Source organism: Parasteatoda tepidariorum, chromosome 9, assembly GCF_982258835.1.
Source record: "Parasteatoda tepidariorum strain Cologne lab strain chromosome 9, Ptep-v5.0, whole genome shotgun sequence".
In the NCBI taxonomy this organism is placed as follows: Eukaryota; Metazoa; Arthropoda; class Arachnida; order Araneae; family Theridiidae; genus Parasteatoda; species Parasteatoda tepidariorum.
Window position 1 is genome coordinate 89,455,481 of NC_141763.1, and position 16,217 is coordinate 89,471,697.

General features: G+C 30.3%; 1 protein-coding gene across 3 annotated transcripts in view; it reads left to right on the forward strand.

The window, feature by feature from the left end:
* LOC107437369 (uncharacterized) overlaps positions 1-16,217 on the forward strand; it is a 46,539-nt gene that overhangs the window by 26,751 nt on the left and 3,571 nt on the right. For all 3 annotated transcript variants that reach the window (XM_016049351.4, XM_071186747.2, XM_016049352.5), the window contains exons 2-5: positions 446-512; positions 8,071-8,172; positions 10,862-10,946; positions 14,852-14,874. In XM_016049351.4, the coding sequence (XP_015904837.3) occupies positions 477-512; positions 8,071-8,172; positions 10,862-10,946; positions 14,852-14,874 (246 nt within the window). In that variant the 5' untranslated portion in view covers positions 446-476. The remainder of the gene's footprint in view (positions 1-445; positions 513-8,070; positions 8,173-10,861; positions 10,947-14,851; positions 14,875-16,217) is intronic.

The window sequence follows — 16,217 nt, forward strand, 5'->3', positions numbered from 1 at the left end:
GCTCTCAATTTTCTTAAATACGCATTTTAGCTGGGTTAAATTTCTTAATTGCTCATTTTAAGCTGAGTCCATTTTCTTAAACGCCCTTTTTGAGGTGGGTTAATTTTCCTAAGTCTATTTTTTTACTTACGTCTAAACAACGAATTGAGAAACATCTAATATTTCTAACGATTCCGAGACTATAATACCAAATTACTACGATCATGAATTTTTTTTTAACAACTCTTAATATTTATAAATTGCTTCTAACATATACAGCCTGTTTGCATCACATTAAGTACTCAGAAAATGTTTGTATTTAATATAAATATTTAAATTATTTGGTTGTTTTATGTCTTAACTCAAAATGGTATGCTTTCTATGCAATGTCTGCTTTCCCTTTATTTCCGTAAACATAATGCCTGAACAAATTTTGTAAACTAAGTTAAAATATTTTTATTTACAGGTCCAGCCGAATTCTCCACATCAAAATTGAAATGAAATATCCATCTGATGACAAAGACTCACACGATGTAAGTTTTGACGTCTAAATATTTTTTAATTTTATTTTTTTGTTATTCATTTATTTATTATTTTAATTACATCATTGATAAAAGCTGTTACCACTATAAAGTTCTCCCACTATTAAACTCACGTTTTTCTTTCTTAAAATCTCTGATTTTATTGAAATTGAAAACAGTTTATGGGAAATCATATATTCCATGGAAACTAACGTGCCTTATTTCGGAAAAAAAAATATTTAAAAAAAAAAAAAAAATTTAAATTTAAATAAATGTAGTTTTTTTTCTTGTTTACAAAATACGGATCAAAAAAATTTCAAACTAGGAAAAGGCTTTATCTGAAGGACTGGGAACTTTAGTGATAAAATTTTGATAAACTAAAAACTCCTTAAAGGATGCCCATAGTATAGCAAACTCCTGATAATTAAACAAAAATTTAATTATCAAGAACAAAAAAAAATCAATCTATCATTTCTTTCGTATAACTTCATATATAATTGTATTATATTATATGTATAAAGAGAAATTGAGTAATTTTCATTAAATTTAAATCTGTTTAATGCAAAAATAACAAAAGGCTGAAAAGGAGAGGAAGACCTGTTTTGACGCATGTGCAATGCACAAAAAATAAACGAAATATCATGAATAACATTTGATCTAACAATTGGATTTTCACGTACTAGGACTTAATTATGATGGTTTAAATATGCTAATTAATTAGTGCAGACGATTTTTTATGTTACTAAATCAAACATAAAAACGAATATACGTACATCTCTGCTTGTTTCGCCATATGTCTCTGAATAAACATACTGAATTCTTCTGAATAAACATACATTTTTTTCTTCCGCTCATTATGATTTCTGTCCCCCAAATTATAGGGGATAGCCACAGTCTGTGAACTATGGTTCAAACAATTTGGTCAGAAGAGCGATTGAAAGTTGAAGCACGTCAATCTTAATTTCACTTTTTACTTAGTTCACCATATTCCTCGAATTTTTTGTGCGAATTGAAAAATTTTTGCGTGCAATTGTAAAATTCATTTATGCAAAGGTAATTCCATCGAAGAAAAAAAAATTTATTATTTATTTGATTTCTTATTAGTCAAAAATACTTTTAAATGTAAAGTATTCACATTTTTACATCATTTTAAATAATGTATTTTGACATGACGAAATATAAAATTTGAAAGAAATCTGTCAAATAATGCCTGATAAATCAAATAAAAGAAAAATCAGATATTTTTTAATTAAATTTCACTTGTACTTTGTCGGCTCATTTCGTAAAAGTTTTGTGTTTTGCCATATAAAATTGCATTATTTAAAATGGTGTGAAGTAAATAAAATAATTATTAAATAAAATAACAAAAAATAGTAATTTTTAAAAATTATTTTATGCAGGGAACTATCTCTAGATAATCGAATTTTATAACTGTGTGCAAAAATTTTTTAAATTCGCTTAAAAATTTCTCTAGATCTGGTGAAATATTTCTCTCTTGACCAAACTATCAGACCATATTTCTCAGATTGCGGCTACCCTCTAAATTTTAGGGATCATAAATTATAATCCACCAAAAAAAAAAGTATTTTTATTAATAAGTACCTTTTTATGTGTGATTTAGTAATTTAAAAGTATCGTCTGTACTGCTTAATTAAAATATTTGAGGTACCCCTGAATTATAATGATTGGATCCTAGAATATGTTTATTATATGCACTAAAACCTGTAAGAAAGACCACCTCTGCATAGCGACCTCCTCTATTTGAGACCACTTTTAGGAGGCACTGAATTTTTTCCATAGACTTAGTGTTGAAGAAAACCTATAGGATAGACCAGGGATGGGCAAACATTTTGGGTCGTGGGCCAAAAATCTAGAAAAAAAAGTTTGGTGGGCCGAGTAAAAACTTCTGAAATAAAATAAAGTCAATTCTTCATTGAGTGCATGTCACTCTACATCAACTTAGCGTTTTTTAGTTGCCATTTTGGGATACAAAATGTTTACAAATAACTCAGAAAGGCAGTAGCCATTTTATACATTTACTAATTTCACCATTATTTACAATGACGTTGTATGTGTGCAACGTTTCCATACGCAGTAAATTATGTTAGAACTAGAGCCGGCAGAAAAATCCGTTCGTTGGAACTTAAAACGCGTAGTCAGCCTCATGTGAAGTACAATTCACCTATATTAGATTCCATATGTCTGCTCCTCGAGAAAGACAAATACTAGTTGGAGCTAATCTACAGCTATTCTATAAAGAACTTTTGCTGTCAACATTTTACCAGTTAAAGCTGTTTGTGCTAACTATTTTGATTAATTTATGTTTTGTAGAACAAAAATAGAGAAAGTGAAAAGGTCATCAGTACTTTGTTAAAAAAGAAATCAACAAAAATAGTTTTAAACAAAGTAGATATATTCGCCACTGATCGGCTAGTTAAAATTCTGTCCGCGGGCCGGATAAAATCTTCCGGCGGGCCACAGTTGGCCCGCGGGCCGTAGTTTCCCCATCCCTGGGATAGACCATCAGATCCCCGCTCCAAATGCGGAAAAAGGTCAATTAAGGAAACACGAAAAAATATTAACAAAACAAATCAGTCGATTCAAATGTATTCGAAATAATCACGAGTGGCTCTTAATTAAAGAGCTCTTTTTGACGATTGCTGAAAGACATTGACAACCTCGTGTGACAGTAGAATAAAAAGTTATTTTAGTACAAACTAAGCATCTCAATCAAATAAATCTTTCTAGCTATTCTTTTAGCTCTGCGATTGATCTCATCACTGCCTACTCGAAAATATTGCATTTATTCAGATAGTTTGAGCGTGTTGCGCCAATTGGGACATTTCGAAGAATCGACTCACCCAATTTTAAATTTTATACATCATCTGTTAAATTCTTTTCATAAAAATGGGTTTGATATTTTATTTTATTGGGTTCCAAGTCATGTCGGAATTCCAGGCAATGACTTGGCCGATGTTGCCGCACGATCTGCTACAAACCCTTTCTCTCTGTCTATAGCAGGGTTTCTTAACCTGTGGTTCATGGACCCCTAAGGGGTCCATGAGTTATATTTTGGGGGTCCACTGACTACTCCTAATTTTTAAAACGTTTGGAAGCCTACACATTGCTTGTAAAGCGAGCTTTGGCAGCTAAAATTCCGTTTGCTACAGTGTATCTTTGCGAAACGGGATTTTCCACACTTGTGACAATAAAAACATAACATCGAAATCCATTGAATGTTGAACATGATATGCACGTTGCTTTGTCGAAAACCATCCCCCAATTCAATTTATTAATTAAGCAAAAGCAGCAGCAACCTTCACATTACAAAATTTTAATTTAAAAAATTTTGTATACTATTGAAATAATAAAATAAAATGTTTTCCAATAATTGATGTTTTTTGCAATTATTTTTTTCACTGGGGGGTAACTTCTAAAAATTTTTAAAAGGGGTCCATTATATGAAAAAGGTTAAGAAACACTGGTCTATAGTATAGACAGGGCTCGAAAAACCGCCCGTCCTCGGCGGTAAAAAATTTCCCGCGGACAACAAATTTCTCGAATCCCAACGTCCGCGCGGACGGCCATTTTCCCGTTAATGTTCGTGATATATTTTCAATTTTTGTTAACTTACAAGAGTCTAGCTCCTCACTTCTAAAATGACCCTCTAATCTCGAAATACAGCAACATACTGCGCATGGTGGAATTGATGTTTTCTCTGTCTGGGAGTACTGCAGCGGTTGAAAGGGGCTTTTCAGCAATGAACTTACAAAAAAACACATTACGTACTGGTCTTAAACAAGAAGCGTCAACCGCAATTATGAACATCTACCTAAATGAAAAACCTCTTTCAGATTTCTGTGCAGAAACCTCTGTAGATCATTGGCTTGATTGTGGGACTGGCAAACTTCGTATTTGATTCATTTAAAAAACGCTGTACCATCGGATAAATTGACATGATAATTGACAGATAACTTGACCTTTGTTATTTAAATTATTTCATTAAAGAAATAAATTATTTCATTAAGGAAATACAAGATTTTACTATTAGTAACCTAGTATTTCTTTTATTACCGTATAATGTTATCCTAGTATTTGTAATCCTAGTAACTACTAATTCATTGTGCAATTTATATAATTGTTAGTAATAAATAAGAGAAAATTATATTTTTATTTATTTAGAAGCGACGTGTTAGTTTCAAAGGAGGACGGGTACATTGTTGGACAAGCCGTCCTCGGGGACGGGTAAAATTTCTGAGTTTTTTCGAGTCCTGGTCTATACCATACCAAGATATAAAAACACACGTAAGACAGCTAACAAAGTCTCTATGGTTGCAGCAGTGGGACCTCCAAATTAATAATAAATTGAGCGCTATAAAAATTGATTTAGATACATTGCCTGTGCTACGTAATCATAGGGCAGACGTCAAACTTACTCGTCTTCGAATTGGCTACACTCGATTGACCCACCTTCACTTGCTGTTTGATGAACCTCACTGCAATACTTGCAACGTTTTACTCACAATCCATCACATTTTAATTTATTGCCCATGTTTTAACCGTCATCGTTTAACCTTTTTTGGTAGTTCCATTTTAACACTGCAGGATTTGTTAGGTGACTGCCATCATCCTAACATTTTTGCGTTTCTACGCGCAATTGGGCTCTTATACTGTATATAACTGTTTTTATCCTATTTACAATTTTATGTGATTTTATTCAGCTTTGAATGCAACTGTTTTATGATACTTAACTACATTTAAATTTTATCTTGTTTTACTCACTCTTGAATGCGTTGGTTTCGTTGTATTCAGTTTTATAAAATCCGTGTGATTTTGATGGGAAAAACTTGTAGTATACATCTACCTAGGATTTTATTTTAAAACCGTTCGTTTGGCGCAGCATGTCCTTCTGTGGACTTTGTGCCATTAAACCCAACATTCAATTCAAATAAATCTTTCATTTTTTTAAAAGTAAACTCATTTTTATGATTTAAAATTAAAAGCGAATTTAAGCAGAAAGCATAATTGTTTATTTATTAGTAATATATATAAATTATAGCAGTTCTATATAAATAGTTCTATTATTCATAATTTTTTAATTTGCTTTTACATAAAATTATGTGTGTAAGGGTCATTTTTATTGACGCTAAATTTTATTCATCCATCCGATTTTCTCGACGCCAACACAAGTGACACTGCAACGAGAAAAAGACGCTAAATAAAATTAAAATTGCTTGCGAAAAAATCATGTACAACTACTACAATAACAAATTATTTTACTGTAGTAGTTGAAAGCTAACCTTTTATTCAAAATTTAAAAACCAAATTCAGTATTTTTCATAAATAAATTATTTTTATAGTCTTTATTAAACATGTTAAAAATGCGTTTGAAATATTAAAAAAAAAGTTTGAGTAAGAAATTGAAATTACAGTTGTTTCGAATTAGCTTCTTTTATTAGAATTGACAAAAATTTCTTCATATTTTTTAAAAATCATATATTTTTAATTAAAAACTGTGGAGTATTAAAATAATAAAATATTTAAAAATTCTGAAATATTATAGAAATATTTTTATCAAATTGAAGCAAATTGAACTATTGCATCAAGCTACCTAAATTTTCCACATAAGGAGAGTAATCACGCCTGAAACTATTTTTTTACAAATTACTTCCTTTTAGATTCAAACAAAGAAATCCTGTCTTTTTTTATATATATATTCATTTTTTTACGACGCAATGAGTCTTATTTAGACATCATACCGTGATTGTTCCAAGAGCTCGAATACATTTCCTCTTAAATCTGAAAAATAGTCTTAAATTTACTCGTAAATAGTTTTGTTTAATTTGATTTATTTTGAAAAAAGAAATGAAAAAAATACTGACATTTCGAGAGAAGTAACCACCAAAAATCTTTTATTAGTAATCTTATTAAAATTATTGAAACATCTATTGCTGAAGTTAGGAGTTCCCTTGTCTTCTGCATTGTGTTCAAAATCGCAAAGCTACGGAATTGAACATAGAGTCGTAATCCCCAAAATGGGTCATCTTCAACCTCGGGTATCAACCTCTGAGGGTACTGAATTAGAGATTGATCGTTCTCTGTTTCAGGTTAAAATTACAATCTGTGGGTGGATGAATTGATCCTCCTGGTATAACGGGCTGTGACGTGTGTGTGGCATAAGTAGCATTCTTGGCTATAGATGGTGCCACTGAAAAACAAGAAGCGCGTCTTCTGCCTTAAGAACCGCTTGGATGCCCATAGCAAGCGGCATTAGAAACAACAAGCTGTTAATTTTTTTATAAATTAAATCTTATAAAAATTAAAGGAAGTTATCAAGAGAACAGATTTTATGCGTGCCTAGAAAAAAGGGCTTACTGTTATCGAACTTACGCACGTTTAATTACGCAATTTATAAATTTTAAAAAAATTATTTATTTTTTCTTCCTTTTTTTGCGAAAACAATGGCGTTTTTCTAAGAATATCTGATAATATGACAATTTGTCTAATTTCCAAATTTTCAAACTCATTCTACATATGAGCATCAAGTTCTTTCACAATCACTATTTTCCCAATTCCTACAGAATCGATTAACGCTGTGACTTTTTCCTTCTTGGTTATAAGTTGCAACGGCCAGTTCCTTGGCTTTTAACTATATTCCTTAATAATTTTAAATTTCTATTCAACAGGCTGAAGAATCTAGAAAAAAAATTTTTTTAAAAATGTGTAGCTAAAATTCAAGCTATGAAGGCATTTTTTGAAGGAAAGAAAAAAGATTAAAGTTTGTTCTTATGGTTTTTAGTCGTGAGCATCAATTGCCATAAACTCTTGCAACACCATATTTAATTCATATTATAATTAATTGTTTATTTCTAAACATACCGCGTAACATATATTTATTTATATGTTACGCGTGAATTTATTTATTTATTATAATGCATTGTTATTGTTTGAAAAATCATGAAAATAGTTCTCGAAACGAGTTACATTATTCAAAAAACTTCTTAGAGGTCGATTATTGCTTAACCTCCCGAGTAAGGTGTGGTCTTTAAGTTAAAATGACTAAACACATCCCTAAATATGACCTTTTAATAGAGTAAAAATCAGTTTTTTTTTTTCCACTTCATTATAAACTCGCTTGAAAGTGAGTAATCTACCGTGCAATAAAAAAATCAACGCTACAAAAAAAAAATTGATATTTTTATTAATAATGAATATTTTGATATTTTCGTATACTGCAACTACCTATAGCAAAAAAAAAATTCAAAAATAAATTTTGTTTTAACAGTTTTTTTTGGATTTTTACTTTAGCGTTCATAGCATAGAAAAAGTCATACAAGGAAGACATCTAATTCATTTGAAGTTAAACAAAAAATATTATATAAACTTTCATTCAAAACTACAGGAAATATTATACGTAAATAATATTTTATGAAAACATGTATATATATTCAATTTGTAATTATCTTTTTTTTATTATAAGGTAAAATTACTAGCAAAAATAATATTATTATCATTTTGAGATTTTCTTTCTAAGCAATGTATTAAAATCTCTATTTTACTTCCTTTAAAGATGGAAAAATCCGTTTCTGGTCCAACAGTTGTTCTACTTTGGGTATGGAATTGGTTCGCAACTTTACCAAAAACTGTAACTAATATGTTTGCCGACTTTAAGGTACAGTATTTATTTAGTTTACTCTTAACAATTTTTTTAAATTATTATTTACAGTTTGTTTGCTTTTTTTTTACTGACGGTTTTTTTTTCTCTGTTTCACGATACTCTTAGTAGATATGAAAATAATTCATAACTATATTTCTATTAACTCCATTTCATATCTCTGACGATGTCTTGCAACCAATATTTTGATCACTTTTCAACTAGCTAGAGCACTCAAATCTCTACTGGAGCTTCATGTTCGATAAGTTTAAATCGTTTTCAGTATTTATCGCGATACGATTGTCAAAGGTATCGTCAATCTGATACTTGACCTCTTTAAAAACTATGTAGAGTAATAAAATTTTAACTAAAGCTGCATGACATGTAACATTCCAAACATCGATCGTCTTTTTTTTTTTTTTTTTTTTTAAGATAAAACTTGGGGGCTCTGCTGGGAAAACTAGAGATCAGTGGACGGGGACATCACATATTTCACCATCAATAGGTCAAGCAAGAAACTGCTTGCTGACAAAAATATTTTACCTTTTTGAATTTAGGATAGAGCATTTATTAATTTTCAGCAATAAAAATTTTTCTTTTGGGACGAAATTTTGAAGCAAAAAAACCGACAGAGAACTAAAACGTAGATATTTTCTAAATGAAAACGAAAATCGGTATTGAACAAGGCCGCATAGAAAGGAAGAGTTATTAGTTCAGGGTGCCACGGCATTCGTTTCGTGACGTCCCGCATCATGATCTATCTACGTTTCTTCACTTTCTATTTAGATTTTAGTGTGCTCTAAAGAGATTAATTCATCCATTAAATTTTAAGCTCTGCTTGAAAGGGAATCTTCTTTTCATCGAAAATATAATTGTTGAATTTCATTAAAGGAAAATTTATTTAGTTATTATTTCCAGTTATTTAGTTATTATTGCATATTTATAATTCAAGGTGTTCGCAAGCAGAGTAAGAAAAATTAAATCTTGATACATTTAAATAGTTCAACTATAAAAAAATCATGTTTTTATGCAAAACAAGTAACTAAATGTCTTTTTAAATATAGAAAATCAATTCACCTCAAAACTTGACTTGAAACCACTTACAAGTTTTAACAAGTTCTTTACAATTTAAAAAGAATTCATTTTTATAACTGATATTGTAAAAATATTTCAATTGATGTGCATTTAACAAAACGTGACTATTGCTTACGAGACTATTTTAAAATTCTATCACTAGAATTATTTTTATTTATCCTCATCATCCAGGATAATACCAATTAACAAAGCTACCATTGTTTTAATATGCAACATTTCTTTTTAACAAATCAATATTAGAGATTGATAATGACTGGACATATGACTGGATATTATTTATAAAACAATTATGTAAAATTTCTCTCTCCCAGGTCATGAAGTAAAGTGACTTTCGAAGATTTTATATATGATTTATAACACGTTAGAATCAACACAGCATATAACTAACACAAGACTAGCTGAAACATAGATTCGATGTATGACGTCAGAGCTGAAGATCACTATCAGTACCCACGCCTCCTCTTCAACGGGCCCCTGTTATGAAGCGTGCGAAGCTCGTTACCCAAACCGTTCTGAATCTTCGAACCATTCGCGTTTTGAAAACCTCTTCATACGCTTCAAAACCGGTTTTTGTTCTGGGCCCATGTCCAAGAGATTGTGAGTTCAATCCCCGCAGACAGAAGACTAGTCGTGTAGTAAATGGTGACTGATGCACGTTAAAACTGTCGAGTCACAAAGTCCTCCATGTTCCCATAACAAATCATACCTCTGGGGTTACTGATCCAGGAGTTTCCTTGTCTTCTGGGTTGGTTCAAAATTACAGGGTTACGAAGCTGAACAGTGATAACCGTATGCCCAAAATTGGGTCGGCTGTTTTACGACGGTTATGAAATAAAATATATATTCAGAGTCTTGGTGGCTCAAGAAATCGAGCAATCGCTTTCCAATGAGGTGGACTGGATTCGTATCCTGGCGATAGCTGGTTGATTTGAATTCCGCACTCGGCACTGACCACAGAGCTGATGCAGAATATCCTTAGTGGTAGACGGATTATGGGTTAGAGTTCCCTTGCCGTCAGACTGACCGTGGGAGGTTTCCGTAGTTTTTCTCTTCCTGTAATGCAAATACTGATTAGTTCTGTAAAAAAAGTCCTCCACGAAGGCAAATTTCTTCCGATACTTGGTTCAGGAGTTCCTTGTCTTTTGGATTGGGTTTTAAATTAAAAGGCTTCGAAGTTGAACATCGTAAACCCAAAAATTGGTTCGGCTGTTCAACAACGGTTATGAAATAAAATGTATTCAGAGCAATGGCGAAGCAGTATGATGAGTAAAAGATTTAAGTTTTGGTTTTAAGCACGGTTAACAGTTAACTTAGCTACGTCACTAAATAAAAATTTGACTAGTTTTCCATTATTTCCTAAAGGGCGCAAACAAAGTTGATTTCCATTCGAAATTTTGACCATTTTCCCAAATGAGCAAGATGGAGAACAAATCGATAGAATTATTTTATAAGCCTTTTATATCTTTTTTGCGAATTACTTCACCTTCATCTGTTTACACTATATGTTTAGAATGTAGAAAATATAGACTGTTAATATTAGTGTTTTTTTCCTATTTAATGTTAAAAAAAAATTTTAGAACATTAAAATTTATTTTATGCTATCTCTTTTCAGAGTGGAGAATTCCTTTCCAAATTTTCAATGCTAGATGCTATGATGCAATTTTTGGTTGCTGTTGCAACTTCTTGTCACCCTCAAGGTAATTCATATACTCAGAAATTTTTTAATTTGTACAAATAAACACAGGATAAAAAAATTTTGACGAAAGTGTATATACAGTTAGCATTAAAAAAAGCTTAAAAATGGTGACTTCAAATATGCTAATTATGTAGTGTAGTTCAGAACGTGTGAAATATCCCTTCGTCATTGGCGCCACTGGCGATTGAGTTCTGCCTTATAAAATGTTGTTTCAAATCAAACTACCGTATTTTTCCTGGACTTTTGAGTATTCAGTTAATAAAATTTATAAATTCGGTGTAATATTTTCAGACTTTAAAAGAGAGGTTAATAAAATGTGCATCACAAAAATACTACAACGTATCTCATCAAATGTGTTAAAATTTTGGCGTATTTTTGATGCCTCGGACTGGCTTTCCAAGGGAAAAAATTCTTGAATTTGGGATGAGGTAGATAAAAAAGAAAAGAAAACGACATGCATTTAAACCCAAATCTATAACAAACAGGTGGATGTTAAACAAAATGTTTTAAACATTAAAAGTGTTTTAAGCAAGTGAATGTTGTGTTAGAAGAGTAAGCGAAATTCAAGTTTATATTCGCTTCACTAATATTCATTGGAAAAGTTTGAGTATTTATGTGAGAACATTGATAACTTTAATAGTGTTATGTTTCGGGTGCTCCCAGAGATAGTCGCCAGAGTATAAAATTTTTGTGCTACTCTACCAGTGATCACAGCTTCCTGTGAGAGAGGCTTCAGCTGTCACAATAAATTGAAGACGGCTTTTGAAAACTCTTTGAAGACACTTGAAGATTTGCTCACAATTTACAAATAGCCTGGTCCTGCCATCTGGAGCATATATTGAGAAGTAAACATGATGCCCGGTGTGAGAAATAGATTGTTTTAGTTTTTTTGGCATGTTACTTTTGAACACTCTAGCAAGGAAATATCACGGGCATGAGAAATGGAGGGGAAAAGATAGGGTTTAATTAACATTTTTGTGCATTTTGCATAATATCTGGAATTTGTATAAGTGAATCTGAATAATTTTGCACACAATTATGTAATTCATTTATTCAAAAATAAAGTTAAAATAATTTTTTTTATAATTTTTTATTGTTTTATTAAATAATAATTAATATTTCGAATTCTAAGATAGACAAATTTTAATACCTTTTTAAGCTATGCCAGTTTAGGTAACAAAATGCAAAATTTAAGCGAAATAGAGTCATAAAATATCTACAAAAAAAATTATATCGAAACCGTAAATACTCAAGACAAAGATGCCAACTACTCCTGATTCAAAAAAATATTTTGTTGGTTGTTGAAACATGACTTTTATTTATGTTAGCAACTGTTCTTTCGATTCTATTTCGAGTTAACCAAGCCCATCAAGTATCATTTCTCTTAAATGGCACATTCTATATTCTTTCACAAAGATTTCAATTCTTTCACTATTTATTTCTTACTTAGAACAAAGACAGAAGCGAAGTCATATAGAACATAAACAAATTAATTATGCATCGAAGTTATCAGACTCACAAAGCAAAAATAATCTGAGTACAATAAAATATCTAAACAAATAATAAATCTAAGTAAAAGACGTAGACAAGAAAAAAATTTTATCTTAACAAATCCGACTTGGGATACGGCATTATATTTAATTAACTTCATGTTACATAATTCTAATTTATGTGGAGAGATTTATTTCGACTCGCCATCTTATAGACCAGTGGTGCGCAAACTAGGGGTCGCGACCCCTGTGGGGGTCGCCAGAAGTTTTTTGGGGGTCGCCAATTTTTTATGAAATGCATTATCCCTGCATGCTGCATACTATACAGTGTACATATAAAGAGTGAAGCGCCGCCACTAACTGTTTAATCGCAATTTCATGCTGTCTACTCTTTCTTTGACCGTAATGCGTAATGTATTCTCTATCTGGCTATCCGTGGAAAAACAATATCCCGTTTTATGCAAGAATGCCATCAGAGTGTTAATACAATTTGCATCAATGTATTTATGTGAAACTGGATTTAGCAAACTAGTTTCAATAAAAACTAAATACCGCTCGCGTTTAAACCCTGAAGATGGTATGCGAATTGCAATTAGTAACATACATCCAAATATCGATGAGATAATTAGAAACTTGCAGCCACATACATCTCATTAAAGGGCAATTACTGATTTTTGAGTTATACAAAAAGTATTTTCTTAAAATTATAAATAAAAATTAATATGAGTTAAATATGATGATGTTTTTATTCGATGAAACGAAAGAAATGCGCGAAATATACATCGTATTTGTGAACATTTATCTCTAGGGGTCGCCGAAAATTTTCTCTCTACAGAAGGGGTCGCAGTCGAAAAAAGTTTGCGCACCACTGTTATAGACGATCAGTGGGCGCAGAGATCGTAGATCACGTGATGTGTCTGTGTATCAGTGATCTTCTTCTCGAATTGCAAATACCAAATTTTTAACTCACCGAAGTTAATATTATGCCAAACAACTTTTTTGCACAAAAAAGAAAACTATTTTAATGAATAAACATGTCAAAAATCTACAAGTCTTACTTTTGTCACTATCGAATGGCTCATGTGCATTTAAAAAAAAACATGTCTTTTTTTCATTAAAATAGAAACAGTGCTTTAAAATTTAAAAATCTTGTTTAAAAGAAAAGAGGAAAGTACTATAAGTAGGAAAAAACTGCTCCGCTTTCATTAAAACAATGCAAAACATAAATTTTACAGTAAAACTCTTATTTTTTTAACTGAACAAAAATAATAAAATCCTAAATATTTCATCGTTTTCAGAAATTCTAGTTTTCTAAAGTCACGCCGTTGGAATTTCTGTTGAATCATTTAACTTGAATAAGTAGTTTTTGATCATTATTTGCATTGTGATTAAGCAGAAAAAGTAACTTTGAGAAAAACATATTGATGTGAGGATTTGATAACACTAAACCAAAAAGAACGATTTTCGATAAATTCATAATGCGATCGGGAAAAAAAATACACGAAAGAAAGCTCTGATGATCAAAATTCTCTAAGTCATTCAATAACTCTTGAATAATAATACATTCCTACTACATAGATTTCTAGAGTTTTTAATTTGTTAAAAAAAGTTTTTATAATCTTCAAATCTTTTGATTTATTCAATATTTAATTAGTTATTACATAATACAAAGAATTCTTTACCGTAGCTTATAATTGTTTAATTACTTTCACAAGGATTTTTCTTAACTCTTTTGACGTTGTTACGTTTGTTGAAATTATAATACGTTTCTAAAACAGAATCATCGCGAATTTCAGAATTTTAACCTGTTTAATAGTTTATCTGTTATTATTGCTACTGTTTAAATTCATTACATACTTTTGTTAATTTTTTACATTTTAGTATGATAGTTCGAAACAATTCGAAAAATTTTACGGAGAATTCGAAAAGTTTTTATATAGTTACTTTTTTTTTCATTTGTTATAAAAGCAAATTTTTTTAAAACCCTTGAATCTTTGATCAGTTCTCTTTATACGTTGTACAAAACTTTTTTAACGTTCTTACATTTCTTGAAATTTTAATGTTTCTAAACGGAAATTTTTATGAATTTCAGAATTTTAACCTGTTCAATAGCTTATCAATTATTATCGCTACTATTTGAGTTCATTGCATATTTTTGTTAATTTTTTAAAAATTTTCTATAATAGTTCGAAATAATATTTTTTTCGCTTTTAATTTGCTAGAAAAAGGCCTAATTTTTTTTAATCCTCATAATTTTTGGCCTATTCAAATGTTTAATGTTTGAATTCTTTGCATTTGGACAATTTCCTTTTATATATTTTTTAATTCATTTTTGCTTTTCTTTTATTTATTTATTTGGTAAAGTTAGATTGTAGTTACCGTGACACGTCTTTAAACCGTTCTTTTTCTTTTACAGAAGATGGATTTGATGGAGATGAAGTAAGACCTTTTTTTTCTTATATTTAATATGTCACGATTAAAAGCTTATTGTTAAATCACTTCCTTTTCATAGTTATAGTTGCTCCAAGTTTTCCTTATTTGCCTCTAGTTTTAGTTCTGAAGTATCGTAATAGTTGTAATCTCTCTTATTTTAAAATATACTTAGTACTATTGCTTGCATTTGAGGTTTAATAAAAACGTTTTCCTTACACTGTCTTTTAAATTTACTGCATGCTCTAATTGTTGTAATTTTTTTTAATATATATTGCTTAAACATTTCTACCAGGAAAAGGTAGTCTATATGCATGCTATTCATAGTAAATGTGATAATGCTGAGTTGCTAACTATAACTTTAAATTAATCACGTGATATTCTTTTTCTTGAGATATTCCTTTTCTTGGTTTATTTTTCTTCTTGAATAAAAATTATATATGGGTCATTCTCACAAAAACAGTCATTTTCATGTCCCCAGTATATTTTATGTTTGTTTTACAGCTTACGAAGAAGAAAAATTCAGGGAAAGTGTCCTTCAGAATGCAAGCTAACAAAAGAATAAAAATAAAATTATCAATTTTTATTTTTTATTTATTTTAGGTAATTAAAATATACCAATATGTCATTCCCTCACTTGTCCCCACTGCTGATTTAAAAAAAGAAAAAAATTGTTTCAGAAATAAATTTTTTTTTTTTACAAATTCGTATTTTTTATTTCAGAATACTGAAATATAGAATTCAGGAAATCAATTTTAAATTTAATTTCTGATAAAAATATTAACACAGCACTATTTTAAACTTTGTCCCCAGTGTTTCGCGTCATTCCCTCACAACAATGTTCTTATCACCTGCAATCTTCTTAGAATAAAAATATTTTAATAAAAACTTCAGAAGTTAACAACTGGCATCATAGAACAAAATTGCAGTATGTTTCCATCAGCAACTTAAAGAAGCTTTGCTGTGGTATAAATTTGAATGAATCAAACCAGGTAAAATTTTTTACATTCGTCATTCCCTCATGTCATTTTTTAGAGTAAAATAAAATACAACTTCATCGAGACAGTGGATAATTATATGTTGCTTTCTTGTATGAATATAATTGTATGCGATTGACTTCAGAAATTAATTAGGCCTAACTGTTATTTTTAAATTTTATTGAATTCGTCATTCCCTCACTAGTGTATAAAGTGAGGGAATGACGCTGAAGTGAGGGAATGATTCAAGATGAATATATTATCAAATGTTTTTTTTGTTCAATCGTGCCAGCCAATTTTATTTCCCAAACCTGTAAAAACTATTAAATATATAAGACTAAATTCTAATAAATATTAGATATACTCGGTATGTTA